Genomic DNA, 27806 nt, shown 5'->3' on the forward strand with positions numbered 1-27806 from the left:
AGGCACCCTGTGTACCCCCCCTCTGTATCGGCGATCGCTGCAAACCGCAGGTCTGAATTGCTGCGTTTCCGGGTTATTCGGGTCCGGAACAGGATGGTGATTGGTGGTGTAAAATACACCACCAATCACCATCCTGTGATCCTGAGAGGTGATGGTGACATCACATCTCAGGATCGCTTCTGATTGGCTGCAGGGCGGTCGGGAGGTTCAAATTATTGCAGCGCTCCTCTCCTCCTCCTTTCTGTGTCCGGGAGAGAGGAGCTTAGCATTCGGCTCTCCAGAGCCAGCACCCCCTTCTGACCCTCCACAGTAAAAGGTATTTAGGGAAAGGTTAGGGACAGGTTAGGTTAGGCAGGAATATTCAGGGAAAGTTTAGTTTAGTTCTAACTGTTGCATCACCCTAATCGTGTGTCTGGGGTCCACAGCACAGCTGTGTGACCCTAGACCCCCCCCCAGGGGTGCTGCAGCTTCAGACTTCGAGAGCCCCAGTGAGGACGAGGATCCGCGTCCTCATCATCTAGGGAGCCCCCAAGGCGGCAGAGCAAGGGGACCTCCATGCTAGGGACCCTGTGGCCCACACTAGTACGAGAAGCTCTGGTGCTCGTACTAGCTTTCTGGCCCACCAGTTAAGGCCACCGGAGCCCCCTACCGGTGAACTTGCATCATGGTGTACCCCAGAGCATTTTGAGCCTGCGATTCCTGATTTGGTTGGCCAAGCAGGAATCCAGATTCCCACAGTGGGCTTCACTGAATAGGACTATTTTAGTCATTTTTTCAGTGACCACTTTGTGAATCTGACGGTGGAGCAAACGAACCTGTACGCCCAACAGTTCATTGCTCAACACCCGGGCTCCTTTTTGGCTAGGGCCGGTGGCTGGACTCCGGTCAGTGCAGCAGAGATGAGGACGTTTTGGGGCCTCGTGCTGCACATGGGCCTAGTTAAAAAAACAGTGTCGGGCATTACTGGAGTGGGGACATCATCTACCAGACCCCACTGACGATCGTATAAAAGAACTATGGTTTTTAGACTTGAGACACTAAAACAAAAGTAAAACTAAAATAAATTAAGAAAAGTTGACATATCGGGTATTGCCGCGTCCGTAAGAATTCCCCATGGCCTAACCCCTCAGATGAACACTGTGTAAAAAACAAAAAAACTGTGCCAAAACAGCTATTTTTTGGCAAATTTTCCATTTTAAACAGTTTTTTTTTCCAGTAATAAAGCAAGGGTTAACAGCCAAACAAAACTCAATATTTATTGCCCTAATTTTGCAGTTTACAGAAACACCCCATATGTGGTCGTAAAGTGCTGTGAGACCAAACGGCAGGGCGCAGAAGGAAAGGAACGCCGGATGGTTTCTGGAAGGCAGATTTTGATGGCTTTTATTTTATTTTTTTGGTGCGCCATGTCCCATTTGAAGAACCCCTGATGCACCCCTAGAGTAGAAACTCCATAAAAGTGACCCCATCTAAGGAACTACACCCCTCAAGGTATTCACAAACTGTATTAACCCTTTTAGTGTTCCTCAACAGTTTATGGCAAATGAAGATGAAATTTCTGAATTTCTATTTTTGGTAACCATGCCTCACTAAAATGAAATATAGAGCAACCAAAAATCATATGTACCCTAAAAATAGTTCCATCAAAACTGCCACCTTATCCCGTAGTTTCTAAAATGGGGTCACTTTTATGGAGTTTCTACTCTTGGGGTGCATCAGAGGGGCTTCAAATAGGACATGGTGTAAATAAACCAGTCCAGCAAAATCTGCCTTCCAAAAACCATGTGGCACACCTTTCTCTCTACGCCCTACCGTGTGCCCGTACATTAGTTTACGGCCACATATGGGGTGTTTCTGCAAACTACAGAATCGGGACAATAAATATTGAGTTTTGTTTGGCTGTTAATCGTTGCTTTGTTACTGGAAAAATTGATTAAAATGGAAAATTTGCCAAAAAATTAAAATTCAGAAATTTTATCTCCATTTGCCATTAACTCCTGTCAGTTTTGAATACCTTGAGGGGTGTAGTTTCTAGAATGGGGTCATTTTTGGTTGGTCTCTATTATGTAAGCCTCACAAAGTGACTTCAGACCTGAACTGGTCCTTTTAAAAAGTGGGTTTTTGAAAATGTCTGAAAAATTTCAATATTTGCTTCTAAGCCTTGTAACGTCCTGAAACAAAAAAAAGTAATTGCCAAAATGAGCCAAACATGAAGTGAATATGGCGAATGTAAATTAATAACTATTTTTGGAGGTATTACTATCTATTATAAAAGTAGAGAAATTGAAATGTGCTGGGGGTCGGAATACAGCAATGACCAGAAAAAATTATTTTAAAAAGGTTTTGCTAGCATTAAAACACAAGAAAAACCTATACAAGTGTGGTATCGCCATAATCGTACTGACCCAGAGAATGAAGAGTCAGTTTTACCGCATAGTGAAAGAGTAAATAAACTTTTATAATAACTTTTAAATGTTGTCCCTAATCCCCTTCCCCCCCCCAAAAAAGTTGTTTTTTTTTGGGGGGGGGGGGGGGGGGAAATATACTTTATTAATTTTCTCTTTTTACTATACTTTTACTATTCAGTTTGCGCTTAAAACTCAGCTCTCTGTACACAGCTGACAGCTCAGCGGTGTACTGAGTACTCATTTTATGAATGGGGAGCAGCAGGGAGTATGGGCAGGAGTGTACATTGCTGCTCCTGCCTGTGCTCCCCGGACAATTACTAACTCTTGGCATAGTACATGGGTACCCTGTACCCATGTACTATGCCAGGATTAGCTGAGCGGAGCGGGCTCCTGCCTACTCCGCTAAGCTAAGATAACTGTCATGCAATTCTCTTAGCGGAGCCGGCAGAAGCAGGACCCCGCTCCTCTGAGCGAATCCTGGCATAAGGTACTGGGTACCCATGTACTATGCCAACAGTTAGTAATTGTCTGGGGAGCATGGGCAAGAGCAGCAATGTGCCCTCTTTCCCGTACTCCTTACGCGGCTGCTGCCCATTCATAAAAGGAGTACTCCGTGAAAAAGCAGAAAATTAATAAAGTATGTTAGAAAAATGTTTTTAGGGGATTAGGAACAACATATTCAAAATTATTATAAAAGTTTAGTTACTCTTGAACACAGCAAAAATAAAGCTGGGGTGGAATTGCTTTTTTTTTTCCAATTTCACACTATTTGGATTTTTTTTTTCCAGCTTCCCTCTACATACAGGCCCCAGGGCTGCATGAAAAACGCAGAACATAGAACATGCTGCATTTTTAACGCAACGCAGAACTGATGTGTGGGGGGGAAAAAAAGCTCTTGTACACAGATCCATTAAAATGAATGGGTCAGGATTCAGTGGGGGTGCTATGTGTTCACATCACACATTGCCCGGGTGGAAAACTTGCTTGTGTGAAAGAGGCCTTATGTAAGCCCCACAAAGTGACCATCACTGAATTGGTCATAAAATTAAAAAAAGGGGGGTTTTGAAAATGTTCTCGACTATTTAAGAAAATTGTTTCTAAAATCGTAAGCCTTCTAATAAAAAAAAACAAAATAACATTTAAAAAATGTCACCATAAAGTAGTCATATGGTGAATGTTGAGTAATAACTATTTTGTGAATTATCACTATCCGTCTTTAAGGGCTCTTTTACACTAGCGGATGCCAAACCTCACTCCAAACAGCAGAGACACGGCGCATTACTATGATTTGATAATGCTCTGTGCCTCTTTGTGACCTTTTTACTACAAAATCACAGTGAGATAAAGTTGTCACCATGATTTTGTAGTAAAAAGGTCAGAGGGGCACGGAGCATTATCAATCATGTTAATGCTCCGTTCCTCTGCTGGCCAGAGCAGGACTTGGCTCTCTTTCATGCAGCGGATTACCCGCACGGCATCCGCTCGTGTGAAAGAGACCTAAAGGAGAGAAATTGAAAGTTAAAAAAAGTTTTGTAATTTTTTTTTTTTTTTTTTTTATATAAATGAAGGTAAAATCAAATTCACCACTATCATGAATTTCAATGTGTCAAGAGAAAACCTTCTCGGAATCTTTCAGATAAGTGAAAGCATTCCAAAGTTATTACCACATAAAATGACACTTGTGAGATTTGTAAAATTTGGCTTAGCCCTTAACCGCCTAACGCAGGATCTCGTTCCGGAGGCGGCTCACTCAGGCAGAGTCACGAATCTACGCGTCCTCTCGCGAGACGCGAGATCTCCTGTGAACGCGCGCACACAGGCGCGCGCGTTCACGGGAACTGCAGGTAAGCGACTGGATCTACAGCCTGCCAGCGGCGATTGTTCGCTGGCAGGCTGTAGATTTTTTTATACCCCTAACAGGTATATTAGACGCTGTTTTGATAACAGCGTCTAATATACCTGCTACCTGGTCCTCTGGTGGTCCCTTTTGCTTGGATCGACCACCAGAGGACACAGGCAGCTCTGTAATAAGTAGCACCACACTACGCTACACCCCCCCCCCCCCCGGTCACTTATTAACCCCTTCTTAACCCCTGATCACCCCATATAGACTCCCTGATCACCCCCCTGTCATTGATCACCCCCCTGTAAGGCTCCATTCAGACGTCCGTATGTGTTTTGCGGATCCGATTAATGGATCCGCAAAACAAATTTATTTATTTTTTCTTACAAAGTCTCAGATTCCACTAACTTGTGACAAAAAAATAAAATCTCACATGAACTCACATGCCCATCACGAAATACCTTGGGGTGTCTTCTTTCCAAAATGGGGTCACTTGTGGGTTAGTTATACTGCCCTGGCATTTTAGGGGCCCTTATGCGTGAGAAGTATTTTGAAATCAAAATGTGTAAAAAATGCCCTGTGAAATCCTAAAGGTGCTCTTTAGAATGTGGGCCCCTTTGCCCACCTAGGCTGCAATAAAGTGTCACACATGTGGTATCTTTTTACATATACCCATGCTGGGTGAGAGAAATATCTCTCTAAAAGACAACTTTTCCCATTTATTTTTATACAAAGTTGTCATTTGATAGAGATATTTATTCCGCGAGGGTGCAATGCCTGAGGTGATCGCATTGCACCAGCATTAAATAAAAAGTTCTATGAACTAACTATGCCCATCAGTGAATACCTTAGGGTGTCTACTTTACGAAATGGGGTAATTTGTGGGTTTTTTCTACTGTCTGGGCATTGTAGAACCTCAGGAAACATGACGACAGGTGCTCAGAAAGTCAGAGCTGCTTCAAAAAGCGGAAATTCACATTTTTGTACCATAGTTGTAATGTAAACGCTATAACTAGCCTATAACTTTTACTCAAACCATTATTTTTATTTTTTTATCAAAGACATGTAGAACAATAAATTTAGAGAAAAATTTATATAGAAATTGTATTTTTTTTTTTTTAAATTTACAACTGAAAGTGAAAAATTTTCATTTAAAAAAAAAAAAATCTGTAAATTTCGATTAATAACTAAAAAAGTAAAAATGTCAGCAACAATGAAATACCACCAAATGAAAGCTCTATTAGCACTATTAGAAGAAAAGGAGGTAAAATTCATTTGGGTGGTAAGTTGCATGACCGAGCAATAAACTGTAAAAGTAGTTTAGTGCAGAATTGTAAAAAGTGGCCTGGTCATTAAGGGGGTTTCAGCTAGGGGGGCTAAAGTGGTTAAAGAAATTGGAACACTTTATCAAATGGCACTTATGTAGACAAAATTAAAAGGGTTTTCCGAGATTTTAATGCTGATGACCTCTCTTTTGGATAGGTCATCACTGGTCATCACCCCCCACTGATCAGCTGTTTGAGAAGGCATTGGCGCTCCTGTGAGCGCCTCTGCCTTTTCCATGCTCTCCAAGCACAGCATCTTACATTGTATAGCAGCTTTGCTTGGTATCACATCTCAGCCCCTTTTACTTCTATGGGGCTGAGCTGTGCCTAGGCCATGTGACCAATGATCGTGATGTCACATGGCCTAGGGGAAGATGCGAGAAGGCTGTGGCGGTACTGTAATGTGATTTGTCCATATTGCCTCCTTTTGTTGTCTTGATTCATTTTTCCATTCCATTATACACCACTCGTATCCAGGGGTTACGGCCACCACTGCAGGGCAGGTACAAGGTGTCTGGGATGGAAGCTGCTGCACATGCGTGCCTATGGGCGCTCCCATGGTCCCAGCCACTAGAGGCCAACGCTTTTTCCTATAGTGTGCAAGCATGGCCACCACTGCTGGATTGTAGGGTGGCATGTTTGTTCCCAAAAAATCAGGTAGTGTCTACCAAATGTCATGGGGCTGACACAGACTATTTAATTGCATCTACCTGTTCACTTGGACCTCCTCCAAAGCTTATGCAGTACAGTGTGTTAAACTGTCAGGGCGCTGCCTCTAGCACAGTATTTCCGGCAGTCGTTGAGGGCAGGCCTGGAGACCTTCTTTAGGCTCCCGGCTGCCATAGTCCGACATTTGCACTCTGTGATCTTGTTCGCGGCGGTGCTGATGCCTGAGAGAGGGAACCCCTCTAAATCACTTAGATGCTGCATTTGCTATTGACTGCCATATCTAAGGAGTTGCTGGCCAATCCGCGCCATTCCAGCAAGAGTCGGGCTCTTCTCTTCAGTGTACAGGAGACTCTGCTGACGGTTTAGACTAGGCCTAGCCTAAGGCTTGTTATTGAAACACATCAGCTGTCACAAACGGGTAAAAAAAATATATATATTGCAAAAACCTCCCCAAACTTTTTTTTTGAGACATTCATGCCTTGATTTACTTTCATACATATCCTTTATACGGCTCATGCACGCGACTGTTGGATGTTTTGCGGTCTGCAAATTGCGATCCTCCTAACATGGATACCGTCCGTGTGCATTTTGCAGAACGGAAGTGCTGTCCTCTAATAGAACAGTCTTATCCTTGTCTGTAATGTGTGGACAATAGGACGTGTTTTATTATTTTGCGGAACGGCCATGTGGACATACGAACACGGAAAGCACATAGTCATTTCCGGTTTTTTTTTGCGGCGTGAATGGTTCTGTATATGGGCTGCAAAAAAAATTAAAATAAATGCCATGGACACGGGGGAAAAAAATAAGTTCTCCTTAGGCCCCTTTCACACAGGCGAGTATTCCGCGCGGGTGCAATGCCTGAGGTGATCGCATTGCACCAGCACTGAATCCTGACCCATTCATTTCAATGGGGCTCTGGACATGAGCGATGTTTTTCACGCATCACTTGTGACTTGAGTGAAAATTGCAGCATGTTCTACAGTCATGTGAAAAAATTAGGACACCCTTTGAAAGCATGTGGTTTTTTGTAACATTTTTAATAAAAGGTTATTTCATCTCCGTTTCAACAATACAGAGAGATTAAAGTAATCCGACTAAACAAAGAAAACTGAAGAAAAGTCTTTTCAAGATCTTCTGTAAATGTCATTCTACAAAAATGCCTATTCTAACTGAGGAAAAAGATAGGACACCCTTGCCCCTAATAGCGAGTGTTACCTCCTTTGGCTGAAATAACTGCAGTGAGACGGTTCTTGTAGCCATCTACCAGTCTTCGACATCGGTCTGAGGAAATTTTACCCCACTCCTCAATGCAGAACTTTTTCAGCTGTGAGATGTTTGAGGGGTTTCTTGCACGTACAGCCCTTTTCAAGTCACCCCACAGCATCTCAATGGGATTCAAATCTGGACTTTGACTTGGCCATTCCAGGACTCTCCATTTCTTCTTTTTCAGCCAATCTTTGGTTGATTTACTAGTATGTTTTGGGTCATTGTCATGTTGCATGGTCCAGTTCGCTTCAGCTTTAATTTTCTAACTGATGGTCTCACATGTTCTACAAGCACCTTCTGATACACAGTAGAATTCATCGTGGATTCTATGATGGTGAGCTGACCAGGTCCTGCTGCAGCAAAGCAGCCCCAAACCATGACACTTCCACCTCCATGCTTCACAGTTGGTATGAGGTTCTTTTCTTGGAATGCTGTGTTTGGTTTACGCCAAACATGTCCTCTGCTGTTGTGTCCAAATAATTCAATTTTGGACTCATCTGTCCAAAGAACATTATTCCAGAAGTCCTGGTCTTTGTCAACTTTATCTCTGGCAAATGTCAGTCTGGCCTCGATGTTTCTCTTGGAAAGCAAAGGTTTCCTCCTTGCACACCTCCCATGCAAGTTAAACTTGTACAGTCTCTTTCTGATTGTAGAGGCATGTACTTCTACATCAACAGTAGCCAGAGCCTGCTGTAGTTCTCGAGATGACACTTTAGGGTTTTTGGAGACCTCTTTTAGCATCTTGCGGTCTGCTCTTGGGGTGAACTTGCTGGGGCGACCAGTCCTGGGCATGTTGGCAGTTGTTTTGAAAGCCCTCCACTTGTAGACTATCTTCCGGACAGTGGAATGGCTGATTTCAAAATCTTTTGAGATCTTTTTAAATCCCTTCCCAGACTCATAGGCTGCTACAATCTTTTTTCTGAAGTCCTCTGACAGCTCTTTTGCTCTCACCATGGTGCTCACTCTCACTTCAACAGTCAGGAGCACACCAAACTAAATGTCTGAGGTTTAAATAGGGCAAGCCTCATTCAACATGCAGAGTAACGATCTACTAATTATGTGCACCTGGTGTGATATACCTGTGTGAGATCTGAGCCAATTTAAGAGGGAATACATGTGAGGGTGTCCTATCTTTTTCCTCAGTTAGAATAGGCATTTTTGTAGAATGACATTTACAGAAGATCTTGAAAAGACTTTTCTTCAGTTTTCTTTGTTTAGTTGGATTACTTTAATCTCTCTGTATTGTTGAAACGGAGATGAAATAACCTTTTATTAAAAATGTTACAAAAAACCACATGCTTTCAAAGGGTGTCCTAATTTTTTCACATGACTGTATATTCTGCATTTTTCACACAATGCAGGCCCCATACAAATGAAAATCGCACCATATCCGCTAGCAAGTGCAGATGCGGTGCAATTTTTCATCCATGGTTGCTAAGGAGACGAGGGATATATGACCTGGGACCCCATTTACTTTATTATTTTTCATTATAACATGGTTATAATGGAAAATAATAGCATTCTTTAAAGCAGAATGCTAAATATAAAATCAATTGAGGGTTAAAAAATAATAAAAATATAACTCGCCTCATCCACTTGATCGCGCAGCCGGGATCCTCTTTGTTCTTCTTGAAGGACCTGCAAAAGGACCTTCGCTGACGTCATCATGCTCGGTGATGTCGGCGCAGGTCCTGCTGAATAAAGATAGAAGGTCCTTCTATCTTCATTCAGCAGGACCTGTGCTAATGTCGCCGCTCTCACCACATGGTGAGCGCAATGACGTCAGCGAAGGTCCTTTTGCAGGTCCTTCAAGAAGAACAAAGAAGAGGATCTCAGATGCGCGATCAAGTGGATGAGGTGAGTCATGTTTTTATTATTTTTTTAAGCCTCAATTGATATTATACTTGGCATTCTGTATTAAAGAATGCTCTTTTCCATTATAACCATGTTATAATAGAAAATAATAAAATCTACAGAACACCGAACCCGAACTTCAGTGAAGAAGTCCGGGTTTGGATCTGGTTACCACATTCAGTTTTTTTCTCCATGCATTGCACTCGGGCAGAAAAAATGAATAACGGAACGCAATCTCAGTCAAAACTGACGAAAATTGCGTGCCTACTCGCACGATTTTCCCTGAATGCACCCGCATCGCATCTGGCCCTCACCCGCGATGCCTGTGTAAAAGAGGCCTTATTGTATGCCCTAAGAAATGTGTATAATTACATGCCTTTATCTGTTTGGATTTTTCACCGTTATTTTTTTTAAAAACATTAGTAGTTGCATAAAGGTGTGACTGTATTCCTGTTCCCATATACTGTGAGCTAAGGCTGTGGCCTTGTTGTTTCTATGGTAACCTAGATTGAAATAGCTCAGATATAATAAGGAGCTTTAGAGCCTGCGGGAGGAAATGCCACCCGTGACGGTGGTTTGAATCACATATCTGATCAATCTCTAGTCTTTGATTGTGTTTTTTGAGTGTTTTTGTAAACATCCATCATTAACCATTTTTTACCCATAAGTAGAAAACTAGGGATAATAAAATGCATTTAGAATAGAAAAAAATAATTTGAATCATTATTGGTTGGAAGTATTACTTTTCTTATATTTTACTTTCAGTTTTTAGTCCTTTTCGCATACTGTGCCTATAGTAGTGAATGACCACTGAATTGCACAACACCAAATCTAGACATCAGACCCTTCTTCAGGTGTTGTGCCAACTAGTCGTATGTTATGTAAGTCTCCTGGACTGGCATGGAGTGCTTGTGGTAGGGGAACTCATTCTCTGGTTTAACATATTGAATGTAAGGGCTCCGTGCCCATACTGCAGACTTCAAATAGCGGTCCGCAACGCACGGGCGCTGTCCGTCTGCTCTCCGTGCTGCAGATGCAAAGCCATTGACTTGATTGGGTCAGTGATCTGCAAGATATGGCTAAAGGTAGGACATGTCTTTTGCGCTGCTGAGGCATGGACCTGAAAGGACTACAAAGTGTTTCTGTGGGCTTCAGATCAGTGCCTCCGCTCCGCAAAAGATTACACATGTCCTGTCTTTGGCCGTATCTTGCGGATCGGAGAACGGAGTGCACACGGCCACTTTTCGTATATTGTAGACCCGCCGTTTGTGGTCCGCAATATGGACATGGAGCTCTAACAATTTTTTTTTTATTTTTTTTGCGGGTGAAATTTCAAAAAATAAATTCCGCTTTTTTTAAATTCACAAAAAATTGCATGATGTCCTTATTCTGCGCATCAGTATAATTATGGCAAAACCAAATGTATGTCGTTTTTTTGTTTTACTTTTAAGTAATAAAAAGCTTTCAACATTTTTCTTTGCAACCATGTTTTGACACCCATACCCTTTTTATTATATTTCAGTCAACAGTGTTGTGTGAGGGCTTGGGTACCATTTTGACTTTTTTCTGTTACTGCTATCACAGGAAAATTATTTTTATATTGCATAGTTCTGACATTTTTGGATGGGGTGATGCCAATTGTGTTTATTTCATTTGTTTGTTGTAGATGTAAAATTAAGGAGGGGGGGGGTGAATTTTTAACTTTTTTTTTTCATTTTATACTGTAATTTTTAGTCCCCTTAGGGGACTTGTATATGCAATCTTCTGATCACTTGTACCATAGACTTCAATAGAATACTACTACAGTCTATGGGAATTGTAATGGCTGTCTGTCAAGCTCTGCCACAGACATGGCTTTAGGCTACTTTCACACTGGCGTTTTGGTTTCCGTTTTGTGAGATCCGTTCAGGGCTCTCACAAGCGGTCCAAAACAGATCAGTTTTGCCCTTAATGCATTCTGAATGGAAAAGGATCCGCTCAGAATGCATCAGTTTGGCTCCGTTCCGCCTTCCATTCCGCTTTGGAGGCGGACACCAAAACATTGCTTGCAGCGTTTTGGTGTCCGTCTGACGAAACTGAGCCAAACGGATCCGCCCTGACACACAAGTTTAACGGAGGTCCCATTCAATTCTATAGAGCTGTGAAAAAAAAAATGAGTCTTCCGGTTTTTTTTTCTCTGCGTCTGTGATCCGTGATTCCAGTCGGTCAAAAAAAATATAACCTGTCCTATTCTTGTCAGTGGAAAACAGAGGACGGACCCATTCAAGTCAATGGGTCTGTCCAAAAAAAACTGATGCACAACTGGTATGTCGTCCGTGTTTTTTTTTTTTTTTCTACAAGACCTTGGTGCAATAAAATTACACTTTTCATTAACCTTCCTTTTTTTTTAATTTTTTTTCCCTGTCCGTCAAAAAAAAGGAAGACACAAGGAAACACAACTGAAGCAAAATCGGACGCGGACCACTGAAGCCAAATCACTGACAGTGAAAAAACACTGTAGTGTGCATGAGGCCTAAGTCAATGAGGACAGATCCGTTTTTAACTGACACAATCGAAAACTGATCTGTCCTCCATTGACTTGTGTTCAAGACTGATCCGTTTTGGCTATGTTAAAGATAATACAAACGGATCCGTTCTGAACAGATGCATGCGGTTGTATTATTTGAACGGATGCGTTTGTGCAGATCCATGACGCACCAAACACAAGTGTGAAAGTAGCCTTAGCAAGCAGCTAAGGCTACTTTCACACTTGCGTTCAGAGCGGATCTGTCTGAGACGGATCCGCTCATATAATGCAGACGGTGGCTCCATTCAGAACGGATCCGTCTGCATTATATTGTTAAAAAATTTCTAAGTGTGAAAGTAGCCTCAGACGGATCCGTCCAGACTTTACATTGAAAGTCAATGGGGGACGGATCAGTTTGAAAATTGAGCCATAGTGTGACATATTCAAATGGATCCGTCCCCATTGACTTACATTGTAAGTCTGGACGGATCCGTTTGCCTCCGCACGGCAAGGCGGACACCCGAACGCTGCAAGCAGCGTTCAGGTGTCCGCCTGCTGAGCGGAGCGGAGGCTGAACGCTGCCAGACTGATGCATTCTGAGCGGATCCGCATCCACTCCGAATGCATTAGGGCTGGACGGAAGCGTTCGGGGCCGCTTGTGAGCCCCTTCAAACGGAGCTCACAAGCGGACACCCGAACGCTAGTGTGAACGTAGCCTTAGGACCCTTTCACACGAGCGTGATTTCCGCGCGGGTGCAATCCGTGACGTGAACGCATTGCACCCGCACTGAATCCTGACCCATTCATTTCAATGGGGCTGTGTACATGAGCATGGTTTTTCACGCATCAGTTCTGCGTTGCGTGAAAATCGCAGCATGTTCTATATTCTGCGTTTTTCACGCAGCCCTGGCTCCATAGAAGTGAATGGGGCTGCGTGAATAACGCATTGCATCCGCGAGCAAGTGCGGGTGCGATGCGTTTTTCACTGATGGTTGCTAAGAGATGATGTTTGGAAACATTCAGTTTTTTATCACGCGTGTGAAAAACGCATCAAAACGCATTGCACCCGCGCGGAAAAAACTGAACAACTAAACGCAATCGCAGACAAAACTGACTGAACTTGCTTGTAAAATAGTGCGAGTTTCACTGAACGCACCCGGCCCCAATCCGCAACGCCCGTGTGAAACCAGCCTTACGGAGACAGGCCTGGGAGCCTTCACAGGGCCCCAGGCTGTCATAGCAACAGATTGGAACCTTACAGGGACAGGGTTTCCAATCCATAGAACAAAAGAAGCCATTGCAACCAGGTGTCTGCTGTATTAGGCCTTTCCTGACGTCCGTGTACTTTTTTTAATTTTTTTTTTTTTTTTTTTGCAGACTTGTTCCATACATTCCTTGCATGCAAATGACATTACGTGCACAACATTTTGCATTAAGGGGTTAGCAATTTTTTTTATTTTAAATCATTACAAAATTCAGAACTTTATTTATTCTTTGGACGTAGCCAAACGGTGACTTATTTTTGTGGGATAAGGCTACTTTCACACTAGCGTTCGGCTGTCCGCTCGTGAGCTCCGTTTGAAGGGGCTCACGAGCGGACCCGAACGCTTCCGTCCAGCCCTGATGCAGTCTGAATGGATGCGGATCCGCTGAGACTGCATCAGTCTAGCGGCGTTCAGCCTCCGCTCCGCTCAGCAGGCGGACACCTGAACGCTGCTTGCAGCGTTCGGGTGTCCGCCTGGCCGTGCGGATCCGTCCAGACTTACAATGTAAGTCCATGGGGACGGATCCGTTTGAAGATGCCACAATATGGCTCAATCTTCAAGCGGATCCGTCCCCCATTGACTTTCAATGTAAAAGTCTGGACGGATCCACTCAGGCTAATTTCACACTTAGCTTTTTTTTTGCTAATATAATGCAGACGGATCCGTTCTGAACGGAGCCTCCGTCTGCATTATTATGATCGGATCCGTTCAGAACGGATCCGATCGAACGCTAGTGTGAAAGTAGCCTAAGCTGTATTTTTTCATCGCCACTATTTTGGTGTAAATATCGCTTTTTGATCAGGGAAGGAGAAAACTGCAATTGTATACTTTGTTCTTTTTGTTTTACATTTTTGGGCTGTTCATGCAGAATTAATAACGTGTTTATACTGTCAGTCAGTGTGATTATGCAGATACCAAATATGTTTATTTTAAGACGGTAACATTTTATTTTTCTGTAACTGTATTCTGAGACCTAGAACTTTTTTTTACATTTTTCGTCGGCTCTTGGCAGAGCTTGTTTGCCGGGTTAGTTAAGGTGACCAAAACCTGCAATTCTGACAGTTATTTCATAACGTTCACTTTGTACTTGTTTTTTTTTAGTCCACTGGTGGACTAGACTATGATGTTTTCTGATCTGTTATAAATACACAGCAATACTGTACTTCTGTATTGCAGTGTATTAGGTCTGTCAGCCTAAGGGCATGTTCATGTCTGTGTTGGAGGCTTCATTCGAAGCCTCAGCAGTGCTGCCAAAAAGAGCAGACAAAGTTTTTAAAAAAATGGACTACATTGGAGTCAATGGGATTTTGTTTTGGCTCGGTTTCACCTTGGTTTGTTATGTGCTGAATCCTGAACTTCCGTTATTTCTGTTCTGCTTCTTTAAGGCCTATTTCACATGGGTGATACGGAATGTGTCGGTCTGGTCAGTGAAAAACAGATAATCGTTTTGATCGCATTCAGTGTTTGTTTTTTCCATCAGGATTGCATCCGTTTTTCATGTGTGAGATAAAGCTGAAGAATAACACACAAAGCATCTCCCATCAACCATCAGTGAAAAACGGACTGCATCCGGATACCATGCATATGCATTTTTTCTCAATGATCCATTGACTTGAATGGACGAGTCCCGTATGAAAAACGGTTGAAGGTAGAATATGCTGCGATTGGATGGATGGTCGGTGAAAAACAATGCTCATGTGCACATAACCTTTGAAATGAATTGGTTCAGCCCAGATGCTATCCATTGCAAAAACTCGCCCCCTGTGAAAATAAGCGTAGTGGAGTAGAACAACGGAAATAAGTGCAGGTGTGAATGTGTCTTAATGCTGGTAAGCATCCTATTGGACCCAATTGTGGATGGTATGTTCCAGCTGGCACTCCTGAGACAGAACCGTATTGTCTCCAACACTCACTTTACCAATGCCCTGCCGGACAACCCCTATGAGATGTAAAAATCACCTTAAAGGGTTTATCCAGGAGTAACGCAGAACTCCCAGAGTGGTGATCATACTTACCAGGTCCCCCACTGCCAGGTTCGCGCTCCCAGGTCGGCTCTCCCTCCCCGATTAAAGGGAGTCTGTCACCTAATTGTCACCAATATAACAAAGGGCACTGCCCCACAGAAGATTGCAGACACATTCCACACATACCTGGATGCAATTTTATTCTGCTGGAAAACCCCTAGGTGCCCAGCTGAAAGTGAAAGTAAAAAACAACTTTCACTGCTGATTCGATTTCTAACAGCTATATCTTCTGATTATAGTGGATAATGGATATAATGCTATAATTCTGGTATAGTTTGAAAGGTTGGCATGCCAGCTTTTAAACAAGGTCAGGTTCATTGGTAGTGGCTACCAATCCCAAGATATGAGCAACTAAAGCAGCCCTTTTCAGTCTGGTTTGCTTTGGGCACTTGGGAGCTGTTTTCCAGCAGAATTAAAGTGCTTTTCCTGGACATTGAATACAGACACAGGTATGCTTGGGATGTGTCTGGAATCTTCTGTGGGGCACAGACACAGGTATGCTTGGGATGTGTCTGGAATCTTCTGTGGGGCACAGACACAGGTATGCTTGGGATGTGTCTGGAATCTTCTGTGGGGTACAGACACAGGTATGCTTGGGATGTGTCTGGAATTTTCTGTGGGGTACAGACACAGGTATGCTTGGGATGTGTCTGGAATCTTCTGTGGGGTACAGACACAGGTATGCTTGGGATGTGTCTGGAATCTTCTGTGGGGCACAGACACAGGTATGCTTGGGATGTGTCTGGAATCTTCTGTGGGGCAATGTTTTTAGTTATAGTAGTGAAATTCAGGTGACAGACTCTTAACGGGAATCTGTCACCAGATTTATGGTGTCCTAAGGGTAACATAAACTAATGACAGGTCTCCTTAGCAAAACGCTGGAGCACTTTCTTTAACTGACCCACCCATCCTTGTATTGAACAGCTCCAGTGCATAATGAGGCATCCCGAATATTCATGAGCTCATGGCGCCCCCCCCCCCCCCCACCTGCTGCTGATTCGTATGGGAAAAAAAATGTCAATCAGCAGCAAGTGGGCAGGGACAGCCGTGAGCTCATGAATATGGGGGCTCATTGACATGTGCTGGAGCTGTTAGAATCTAGCAGCATAAAACTGGTGACCGATTCCCTTTAAATAAACATCTGTCAATGAGACACATGACTGTTGCAGCTAATTACAGGCTACAGGGACCTCCTCTCCTTTTGTCATAACCAGTTGTCGTGACCTAAGGGAGAAGGTCACCGCTGCCCCCGTGATTGGCTGCAGTAATCGCGTGTCCCCCTCATCGATGGATGTTGACGAAGAGCCAGCCTGGGAGCAACAGGGACTGAACTCTGTGACAGGGATCATGTAGGTACGATCACCACCATTGGTCGCCCACCGTGGTTGGTCTGTCTGACTCCTGAATAACACCTCTGCACGGGTATATTTAGACTATATTTCATTTAATGTTTGTGTGTGTGGTCCACAGCGGCTCACCCCCTTAACACTGACCTCCACAGCGGCCTACCCCTTTAACAGTGACCGCCACAGTCCCCCGCCCCCTTAAGTTACCAAGTCCCCTTAACACTGACCTCTACAGCTCTCTGTTCCCTTAACATTAAAGGGGTTCTGCACTTTGTTTAAACTGATGATCTATCCTCTGATCGGCGGGAGTCCGACACCCGGGACCCCCGCCGTTCGAGAAGGCAGCGCCTTCTCACTGTTTACCGCAGGCCCAGTGACATCACGACTAGTATCGCTGCCCTGGGCGGGGCTAAGCTCTGTTCACTTGAATGGAGCTTAGCCCCGCCCAGGCCAGTTGATGTCACTGGGTCAGTGGTAAAAAGTGAGAAGGCTGTGGTGCTGCTGGAGCGCCGCTGCCTTCTCAAACAGCTGATCGGCAGGGGGTCCCGGTTGTGGGACCCCCACCGATCAGATGCTGATTATACATCAGTTAAAATTGCAGAACCCCTTTAACCTCTATAGCAGCCCACCCCCTAAACAGTGACCTCCACAGCGCTCTGCCCCCTTGACATTGATCTCCATAGCAGACGCCCCCTTAACTGATCTGCACAGTGGCCTGTGCCCTTCACAACACCACGCCCCTTAACAATGACCGTCACAGCACCCCATGTATTTGGTGCAGATCCATCCAGTTGTTTGGCAGTGCATAAAGAACAGACAGAAATGTACTTTTATATGAGATATGGTTAGGTTATCTTGCCGTTATATACAGTATCTATGGTGCTATTGTGTGTATGTATATATAATATATATTAGTGCTATTTTGTGTATGTATGTATGTGTGTGTGTGTATATATATATATATATATATATATATATATATATATATATATATATATATATATACATACATATATAATGTTATAATTTTCGGATGCGCTCTTGCTTTTCTTGGTCCCAACCTTGTACAGCTTTGGCAGAGGATATATGGCATTTCCCCAGACTCCTTGGAAGGCCCTCTTGCTTGCCCCTACGCTGCTGTATTATGAGTGAAGACAGCCCCTTCTTAGGCTTCAGCAAGCCTTTCATACAGTACAATGGCGTACACAGGCGGCGACCCAGACGCTGTACCTGCCCCCATTTCCAGTCTGCACGTTACCAATAAAGCTAGGTGAAGGGGGAAAAAGTGCGACTTTAGGAAAGATACAGGAAGTGATGTCAGAGGATGGCCGTGATGTGTGTGCAACTGATGAGAAAGAGCTAGAGAGCAGAGGAGGACTCGCAGGTATCGCTGGAGAGGGGCACCGAGAACATGGACGGCCGCGCTGACTGCACACTGAGGTGCCGACAGAACGCGTGCAGTGGCGCTGGCTCGTCACCCGCCATTGCGGCGGGGAACAGTGCTGAACAATACGCCGCCGCCGCCGCTGCACTACGCATCCATTTTCACCGACAACGTGACGCTAGCAGCGGGGCTGTACTCGGCACGTACATTACCCTGGCAGAAGGCGAATGCTTAGCCATTAGTGATGGGAGCGCACTGCTGAGGCTCAGGAGCCCCCGTGTGTACCTGGGTTTATTTACAGGCCATAGTCCCCCATCTCCTCGGAGAACAAAAGGATCCAAACATGCCAGGCCCTGACGTCTGCCACTGGGCGAGTGAGTGGCTGGTGTGTTTCCACTTGAAACAGATCCATGACAAAAGTGTGACCATAGCCTGAAGACCTATCAAACTGGTTACTTCAGGTCACTTGGCCAGGTTGCCCTAATTAAGAGAAATGAATGGATACAGCGGACTTGGGGCTCATCCACACGACCGTAAGGGGAGCGGACCCATTCAATTCAGTGGGGCTGCAAAAGATGTGAACAGCACATTGTGCTGTCTGCATCTGTAGTTCTGTTCCACAGCCCCGCAAAAATGATAGAGCATGTCCTATTCTTGTCCACAACTGTGCATTTTCTATGACGGTGGTGGCCATGTGTGGTCCGTGTTTTTTTCAGATCCACATGGTTGTGTGAATGCGCCCCCTTAAGGTGTAACAAATTGCACTGCTAAACTGGTGGTGAGCTAGAATTATATGTAAAATAAAACCTGAAGTGCTTCTTTAGGCTACTTTCACACTCGCGTTTTGGCTTTCCGTTTGTGAGATCTGTTCAGGGCGCTCACAAGCGGTCCAAAACGGATCAGTTTTGCCCTAATGCATTTTGAATGGAAAAGGATCCGCTCAGTTTGCCTCTGATGAGTCTCCATTCTGCTCTGGAGGCGGACACCAAAACACTGCCTGCAGCGGTTTGGTGTCCGTCTGATGAAACTAGCACACAATGTAAGTCAATGGGGACGGGTCCGTTTTCTTTGGCACAATATAAAACTGATCCGTCTCCCATTGACTTTCAATGGAGTTCATGACCGCTCCGTCTTGGCTATGTTGCAGATAATACAAACGGATCCGTTCATGACGGATGCATGCGGTTGTATTGTAATGGATCCATTTTTGCAGACCCATGACGGATCCGCCCAAAACGCGAGTGTGAAAGTAACCCTAATCAGGTGAACCACAGCTACATGTCTGTGCAGACAGTTTGATGGGGAGGTCACAAGTCACAGATTCCCTTTAAAAAGAACCTGTCATCACCAAATGCAATGCAACCTGACAGCACCACGTTGTGGGAAAAGATTCAGTATAACTTTTATACATTTATATCTTACATTTTTTTTCCACTTCCTGCGAACAGGTATCGGTACAGTAGTAAATGTAATCATAAATAACTGAAGTGTGAACTAGGCCTAACATGAGGCTTTCAGATTACATTGCTTTTTGTGGTGGCAGTTCCTCTTTAAAGGGCATCTGTCAGCAGATTTGTACCTATGAGACTGGCTGACCTTTGCACGTGCGGTTGGCAGCTGAAGGCATCTGGGTTGGTCCCATGTTCATACATGCCTGCATTACTGAGAGAAATGTTATATATGCAAATGAGCCCCTAGGAGCTATTGGGTGCCTTTTCACCTAGAGTCTCTGCAACTAACGAATCCCCTGTACTTTGACTTTAGGAGTCATAGCCAGGTGTCATTAACGTTTCACTGCCTGATTCTATCAAGCAAACGGCATGGCAGTTGCAGAGAGAACTCTAGAGAGACTCTATAGGGTTTCTAGGTGCAACACGTCTTCCCCTGTTGCTCCTAGAGGCTCATTTACATATAGTAAAACATTTTTCTTAGTAATATGGGCACAAATGAACATGGGCCCCTCCTTTTCTCTGATGCTTTTTATATCAACTTAGTTTACTGCTTATCAGGGGTTACAGCCACCACTGCTTTCTAACAGTGGTGAACACGCTTGCGCAGTGCGGTCTCTCCATGCCTTCATTCTGGTGGCTGGGGGTCTCAGGAGCAGGCAGCAGCGCCCAGCCTGGCCACTTCTCTGCATCTCTATTCACTTCTATGTAACAGATCCAGAACATGAGCAGCAGCCCTGGAGCTGCTGAAAGTGATCACGGATCGGAAGCAGCTGCTGAGCAAAGCACTGATTAGTGGCAGCAAACCAACTGGCTATAGAGATTGATCTATGCTAAACTACTTTACTGTGATGGGATGGGGTTGGCATATGCTATTATATTACGCTTGAGTAAAATGGAACTTAAGGCGGGATATCCGTAGCTATAAACTACTCTTCCCTCATTTAAAGATAGTGGAGCTCCCTACCACCGTGGATACCCTTATAACTGTGCTGCTTTCAAAATTACAATGTATTTGCACATTATTACATTTTATTTGCAAACTAACAAAATTACTTTTATTTTTTTATATTTTTTTTTCCTCTGGACAACCATTTTAGCCATTTCTTAAATAATGCTTAATAGCCTGTATTACTTGGCAACAATAGTTGTAAAATGTATTTTTGTCTATTTGTTTTGTAGGGAGGGAGAGCTTGGCACCATGCAGTCCTTCCGGGAGCAGAGTAACTACCATGGAAACCCTTCATCTTATCCACCAGAAACTCATGGACCTTCAAGGTTGGAGGAATACAGCCCCCGACAACAGGCTCAGATATTCCAAGGCAGCTATGGAGGACGCAGGGCTGGGACAGCCACTCCTACTGCTGTAGCTCCAGGAGAAAATTCTAATCTACAAAATTATCAAGCTTACCGCAAAGAATCGGGTGACTTCTATTACCTAAGCAACAAAGAAGCAGGCACCACAGGGGGGCAGGCACAGCAGCGTCGACTACCTGGTCCAGTGCAAAGTTATGGTCCACCCCAAGAAAATAGCAGTAGCAGTAGCAGCAGCACAGGCTTCAGCAGTCACTATGGGAGAGAGGGTCACCACAGCCAATTTGCAGGACAGCATTCTTCTTCAGCTAGTCTTTCTCAGTACTCGCAGGATTTTCCTGGGTCCTTCTCTCCAGGTAGTGGACAGTATTCACCACATGTTTCAAGTCAGCAGCTTAGACATCAACTTTATCAGTCACATCAGCCTATTTCTCAAGCTGGTAATCCACCTGCATCCACAGGAACCTCACATCTACAGCAAATTCAGCGTTCTGCCAATCTGAACTCTCCTTCTGGATATCCCCTTCGAATGGGCCAGTTTGCTCAACATTATCAGTCTTCACCAGGAACATCATCTAGTTCTTATCCTACTCAGAGATTTGGACAGTCTGGAACAAACTATGAAGGCTACAGCCCTGGTGGTACCAGCTCTCCATATGAGAGTCATATGTCTGCATCCTCCTATGGGACTCAACAAGGATATAGTACTTATACCAGCCAGCACTTAAAAACATTTGAGGCAGCTAAGTTGCCTCAAGGAGGGAGTCAAGGACAGCAGCAGCAGAACCCTTCTCATTTAATGCAGTACTCCAACGCCTCTAAATTACTTACTCAAAATCAGACTGGACAGTATAATCAATCTGAAGTTCCTGTACGATCACCTATGCAGTTCCAGCAGAACTTTAGCCCCATCTCAAATCCTTCTCCAGCTGCTTCTGTAGTACAGTCTCCAAGTTGCAGCTCCACACCATCCCCACTGATGACCAGTGGTGAAAACATTCAGTGTGGTCAAGGAAATGTCCCACTTCAATCCAGAAACCGTATATTGCCAGTGATGCCGCAATTAAGTCCTAACACACAAATCGCCAGTTTTAAAGGTTATGGTGTAGACGGTCCACATGAAAAGCGTTTAACAGATCCAGGTCTAAGTAGTCTTAGTGCACTCAGCAGCCAGGTTGCTAACTTGCCTAATACAGTTCAACATATGTTGCTTTCTGATGCCTTAGCACCTCACAAAAAGGGTGGTAAACGGACTTCTCGGAAAACTGATAGCTGTGCCAATTCTGAAACGTCATCCCAAGCTGAAGAGCAGCTGAAATCCCCAATGGCAGAGTCATTGGATGGCAGCTGTTCTAGTAGTTCAGGTGATCCAGGTGAAAGGGTAAGACAGCTAAGTGGCCAGAGCACCAGCTCAGAAGCAGGTTACAAGGGGCCTCCATCAGAGAAACCACCTTCACCTGTCCACACTTGGCAGACTGAACCTTCAGGAAAGACTGTAGTTCAAGATATTGATACAGTGCCTGAACCAGCAGAAACCTTTCAGGAAATTTCCAAGCCAAGTGAAAAGTCAGTTGGAGTTATTGTTTCAACAGAAACTGTGGCAAATAGATCAGAGAAAGTAGTTGATGAGGCTCCAACCCACATTACTAATGATGATGAACCAACCCCAGAGCCTGATTTGCCTGAAACTGGAAAAGAGGAAGATACCAAGACTTGTCAGAATGGAGAACCTAATATGGTTGATGCTGGCTCTACTACAATAGTTAATGTACCCCTAATAGAAACTGATAAATCTCCTGTAGAAGCTGGATTTGGCTTTAAGGAAGCACCCTCTAATTCTCAAAATACTTCTAGTGTGCCGCAACAACCTAAAAATTCTGATACAGGGACATTTGGGGGACAGAGTGAACGGAAAACAGGAAGAAATGATAAGTATCCAAGCCTTTTGCAGGAAGTCCTTCAAGGGCACCATCAACAAGAAAGAAGATATGTAAGAAACGCACAAGAGCAGCCTTCAGTTACTGAAAGTGCTGAGGTACCATTGAGGCCCAATGTTCTTATGAGTCAGGCCAATGACCAACCTAATCGCAGCATACTCGGAAAGACTTTAGCACCACATTTAGAATCCTCACATTGGGGACAGTGGGATAGGAAGCCTACATCAGAAGTCAAACAGATCAATTTGGCAGATTATTCTAATACCAGAAAGTATGAGTGTGAAACACCTGCTTCCTGTCATGAACCCAGTGGTGGTCCTTCAGAAAGAAGATCTGTTATCTGTGACATCTCCCCTCTTAGGCAGCTTGTGCGTGATCCAGTTAGCTTGCATCATGCTTCATCTAGTCAAGACAGATCACAGGATAGCAGAGCTGGACAGTCTGTTATTTTGCCTAGCGGAATGTTGTCTTTGGAAAAGTCAAGTAGCCAAAGTGGAGTTGCTAAGGTAGAAGATAATGAGCCCTCAAAGATGGTCAGAAAACGAACAGGGGAACAATGTATCCCATACAGCTCTAAAGAATCCCCTAGAGGAAATGCAAGTCCACGATCCATGACTTATGACTCCAACCAAGATTATAGCTCACATGGACGTTCATCTAATCCCAAAAGAGGTACTGGGAGAGTAGGATCTCGAGGAAGATCACCTGCACAGTCTCAAGATCTTAGTGATAAGTTAAAGTTGTCTCCAGGAAGAAGTCGTGGCTCATCAGAAATTCATCACATGACTCCAGCAATGAGTCTTTCAGAGCGGGCAAGCAGAGAGGCTTTGTACTCTGCTTTTTTTCAGAATGCTGATAATTCTTCCCTTGGTTTTCATACTAACTCAAGAACAAGTTCTTATGGGGAGCCTCATCCATCATTTACATCTTCTTTGCATTACAAAAGACAGATGTACCAGCAGGAGGAATACAAAGAATGGTTGGGAAGCTCTGCTCAAGCTATACTTTCAGCGTCACAGCATCGTCAGGATTTACAGAGAAAAAGCCCAAGACAGGAGCCCTTTCATGTTCGAAGTCCTGGTAGGAGTGAAATTGAAGGGTTAGCATATAGCCAACCAGGTTCATTTCATGAACCCACCAATATAGACTTCAGCCGCCAAATACGTATGAGTGAAACTACTTCCACTTTAACAGCTGGGGACTTCAAACGAAGTAGTCAAAAAACTCCTCCGGGAGACTCTACAGGTTGGCATCTAGGACGACAGTCTTCTCCTGTAAAGAAAGCTGGATCTCCAGCTAGTGCAAATCAAAAGCCATTCAGCCCCAGTAGGGATTCTGAAACACTTGTCCCTAGACAAAGTGAACCAAATGAACTTTCTAAATCTGGGTGTAATGCTCATCGCCAGTCAGGACCTGAAGAATCATCACACCATAACCCCTTAATTATGAGAAGAAAAGTACGGTCTTTCATCTCCCCCATTCCAAGCAAGAGACCCCTATCTGAGGACAAAATACGTCCTGTTACCTCTTCAAAAGAAAGTTCTGACAGAACACTTGCATCACACATTCGGTCACCAAGGGGAAATGAAAATGACTTTTTAGTCATCACAGAAGAACAATCCAAATCTGGTCCTGAGCAGAAGAGCCCCACTGCAGTGACTCTTTCAAGTCCAACCAAAACAAAAATTCTCCCTCCTCGCAAAGGTAGGGGTCTTAAGTTGGAAGCTATAGTGCAGAAAATCACATCTCCTAATGTTCGGCGGGCTACCGCACCAAGTAGCTCAGAGAGTGTTGTTGAGGCTGTAACACTTGATGATATATTATCTCTCAAGGGTAGGGGTTCTGAGGTCGGGGGTTGTTCCATGGAAGAGACCGCTGAAAGAACAGTGGATCCTGTGCCAGACATTTCTAACAATGAGGTTTTAAAAATTCAAAGCCTTTCACCAAAGTCTTTTGAAGCTTGGCCTGGTAATGATGACAAACAGATTAAAAAGGAAATTGATGAACAATTTATGGAAACCAAAGAACTCCCACAATCTGGATCTTTATTGCAGCAATCCTCCAACCATTATTTGGAAACCAGGGGAAACTCTCCAGTTTTGGAACAAAAATGTTCTTTGCCACAATTTCAACCTCATGAGATACCTGATAAAGAGAAGGTAGTTAATGCACCATACCCTGTTAACCCCAAACAAACTATAACCCCTCCAAAAGGATATTTTCCATCTGGAAAAAAGAAAGGTCGTCCCATTGGCAGTGTCAACAAGCAGAAGAAGCTTCAGCAACAACAGCAGCTTCAGCCACAACAGCAGCAGAATGTTCAGCAGCAAGTGCAAGATGAACAGCAGCTTCAGTCCACTATTTCAACAGTCCTAGAAACTCCTCCTCCTCCCCAACAAACACCTTCAGTATCAGAGCAAGGATTAGAATCTGAGCCTAAGCCAAAAAGGAGGCGAAGGGAAAGGAGGAAGCAACCTGGAACTGCCAGAAGGAGGAGGGGTAAGCAAGCAGCTCCTATAGTAGCTCCCATAGAACCAGAGATCAAATTAAAATATGCCAGTCAAACCCTTGACAAAACTGAGACCAAACACAAATCCTTTTCCCCTTATATCCATGTGGAAAGCAAGGAGGAATTGGGCTTGTCTTGTGTCATCATCAATGCTGAAGAGGAGGAACAGAGATGGAAAAAAGTAACTTCTGCACGAAAAGATCAAAGAGCCACATCTCCACAACCTTCTGAGAGTAAAGCTCTTCCTTCCTCAAGCTTTATGGTCCAGGGACCAGCTGTCACAGAATCTGCGTCAGTTGGACACCTTGTCTGCTGTTTCTGTGGAAAATGGGCAAACTACAAGAATCTTGGTGACCTATTTGGTCCTTTTTATACACAGGAATATGCATCTACTCTGTCCAAAAACCCACCACCCAAAAAGTCATCCGAAACGCCCCAAAAGGTGAAGGTTCGGCATAAAGATGCATTAGATGGTTCTAAGAGTGACTCTGATGAAGAGGAGGAGGAGCCACAGCAAGCCAGGGAACAACGCAGTTTGTCTGCACACCCCCGTTACAAACGCCGAAATCGTTCTGGAGACTGTGCTGCTTCAAGACATGCTGTACCTTCCCGTAGGAAGACCACTGATGCTTGTGAACTGGTCTCCTTGGATTCTAGTGGATCAGTCGATGCAGTCCCTGACCAAGGATTTCAGATCCCTCAGCTACCTCTTGTCAACAATGAATTCTGGATGCATGAGGCATGCGTACTTTGGGCCAATGGTGTCTACTTTGTTTGTGGACGATTGTATGGATTACAAGAAGCTTTGGATGTTGCCAGAGAAATGGTAAGTGATCTAAAGTATTGTTTTGTATTGTTTAATGCTAGTATTGTGTTTTTTAATTGCAGTAATTTTATTAATTTGTCATAATTTTTACAAATTAATAAATAAGATAACAGATATTCATATGGACATGTACAGAAATAGAGCCAAGATCTACTTTAAAAGGCAGAGACAAAAATAAGTGTTGGGGGTAGGAGTGAAAAATTACTGGACTGGGAGTACATTTTAAAGAGCAGTCAGGGCGAGAACATCTGTGTATAGACCTGGATCTAGGAACCTGACTTGGAGAAACTCTACATCTGAATCCTGCAGCACACTGGGTGAGTTTTACTAATCATATAAATGGTGTAAGCTTAGACAGGTTATCTAGACCTGCATGATGTTTATCGCATTGGCTCAGGCTGGATGATAAATGTGCTGCCTGGCTAGACACCTTTGTCTAAAGCCTATATTAGACTGGCAGATTTTATGCAGGATGATTTAGCGATGATCTAGTAGTGTAATACTGCTGCCGATTACCCGATGAACGAGTAAACGCTTGTTCATTGGGCAATTGTGATCTTTCAAATATAGGTATGTTGTACAGTGGCTTACCAATTTAGCAATATGGAGTGAGGTGCTCTGTCATCGGCACACCCAGAGGCCGCGAGTTGAAAGAGAATGGGCCAGATTTATCATGACTCTGACAGCTCACTCCACTTTCACATATGGCTAAAGTCAGTTTTAGCCAAGTCAGATTTATGATCGGCCCTTTAAGACTGTAATAAATGTGGTTTGACGGTAGCAGTTTATCCGTCAGTAAGCAGCTTTACAAAAGTCGCACATCTTTATGAAAAAGTTGCACGTTTTATGAAAGTCGCATGTTCTATTAAAAAGTCTCATAAGATAAGCATGGTCCTCACTGGAGTGAAATTGCGACTTTTTTGCGACTTTTTAAAAAAAGTCCCAATAGTAAATCTGTCTAGAGATTAATTTACATAAGAAAACACGCCCACTTTCAGAAAACTGGCGAGCATAGTGCAGAGCAGAAATTTGTGCGCAGTTTTAGCCTTTGGGACTTTTTTGAGACTTTTTCACTCCATTATTCTGACCTGAGCTAATGATAAATCTGGCCCAATGAGTATAGATGGTTATGACAGGCACACTCTCATACGTTACTGCACGGAATAAATACAGAGACAATGATGGGGTTTAAAATTGTGTGTTTATTTATATATAAATATTAAGTTATTTTATATATAAAAAAAAAAAAAAAGTGTTTATATGCACATATCCTCACTAAAGTTCACACACCGCACTGAAGTTCTACAACACCTAATACCTAACCAAGAACCATCCGGCACAAGTACCCACACACCTTAAACCCCAGCCAACCTTTACAACAAATAAGCACCACATTTTTACACATATCAACTGAACAGCCACTCAAGAGAGAAGAGTCCCCATCCCCAACAACTAATTTGCCAAAAATTTCTTTTATAAAAAACTTTAAAAAAAAATATAAAATAACTTTTATTATTTAGATATGAATAAGCACACAATTTTAAACCCCATCATTGTCTCTGTATTTATTCCGTGCAGTAACTTATGAGTGTGCCTGTCATACCAATCTATACTAATTGTGATCTTTCAGCATGCTGTCTAATCACAATCTACTGCTGGCAAATAACTAGACAGCATGAAGACGAGCAAGGGGATAACTATTGCTCCTCTCCATGTTGTGGAGGAGATTGCTAGATGTCATAGAAGCGGTCTCCTCCGCTAGCTGGCAGGCGTTTGCCAGGGAGGAACGCTTCCCTCCTGACAATTGCCTGCAGAATCAGCTGCTGTAATACAGCCTTTACTATTTAGAATTTTACGTCTGTTGTAGCGCAGTTTTCGT

At 43.8% G+C, this 27806-nt stretch overlaps 1 protein-coding gene across 4 annotated transcripts in view; it reads left to right on the forward strand.

The window, feature by feature from the left end:
* TCF20 (transcription factor 20) overlaps window positions 1–27806 on the forward strand; it is a 183279-nt gene that overhangs the window by 75946 nt on the left and 79527 nt on the right. For 2 of the 4 annotated variants that reach the window (XM_044300531.1, XM_044300530.1), the window contains one exon: window positions 20524–25927. In XM_044300531.1, coding sequence (XP_044156466.1) covers window positions 20543–25927 — 5385 coding nt within the window. In that variant the 5' untranslated portion in view covers window positions 20524–20542. Of the gene's footprint in view, window positions 1–17825; window positions 17950–20523; window positions 25928–27806 lie in introns of those variants that run through there. The other 2 variants (XM_044300533.1, XM_044300529.1) reach the window with 2 other exon arrangements.

The sequence above is a fragment of the Bufo gargarizans genome, chromosome 7 (assembly GCF_014858855.1).
Source record: "Bufo gargarizans isolate SCDJY-AF-19 chromosome 7, ASM1485885v1, whole genome shotgun sequence".
In the NCBI taxonomy this organism is placed as follows: Eukaryota; Metazoa; Chordata; class Amphibia; order Anura; family Bufonidae; genus Bufo; species Bufo gargarizans.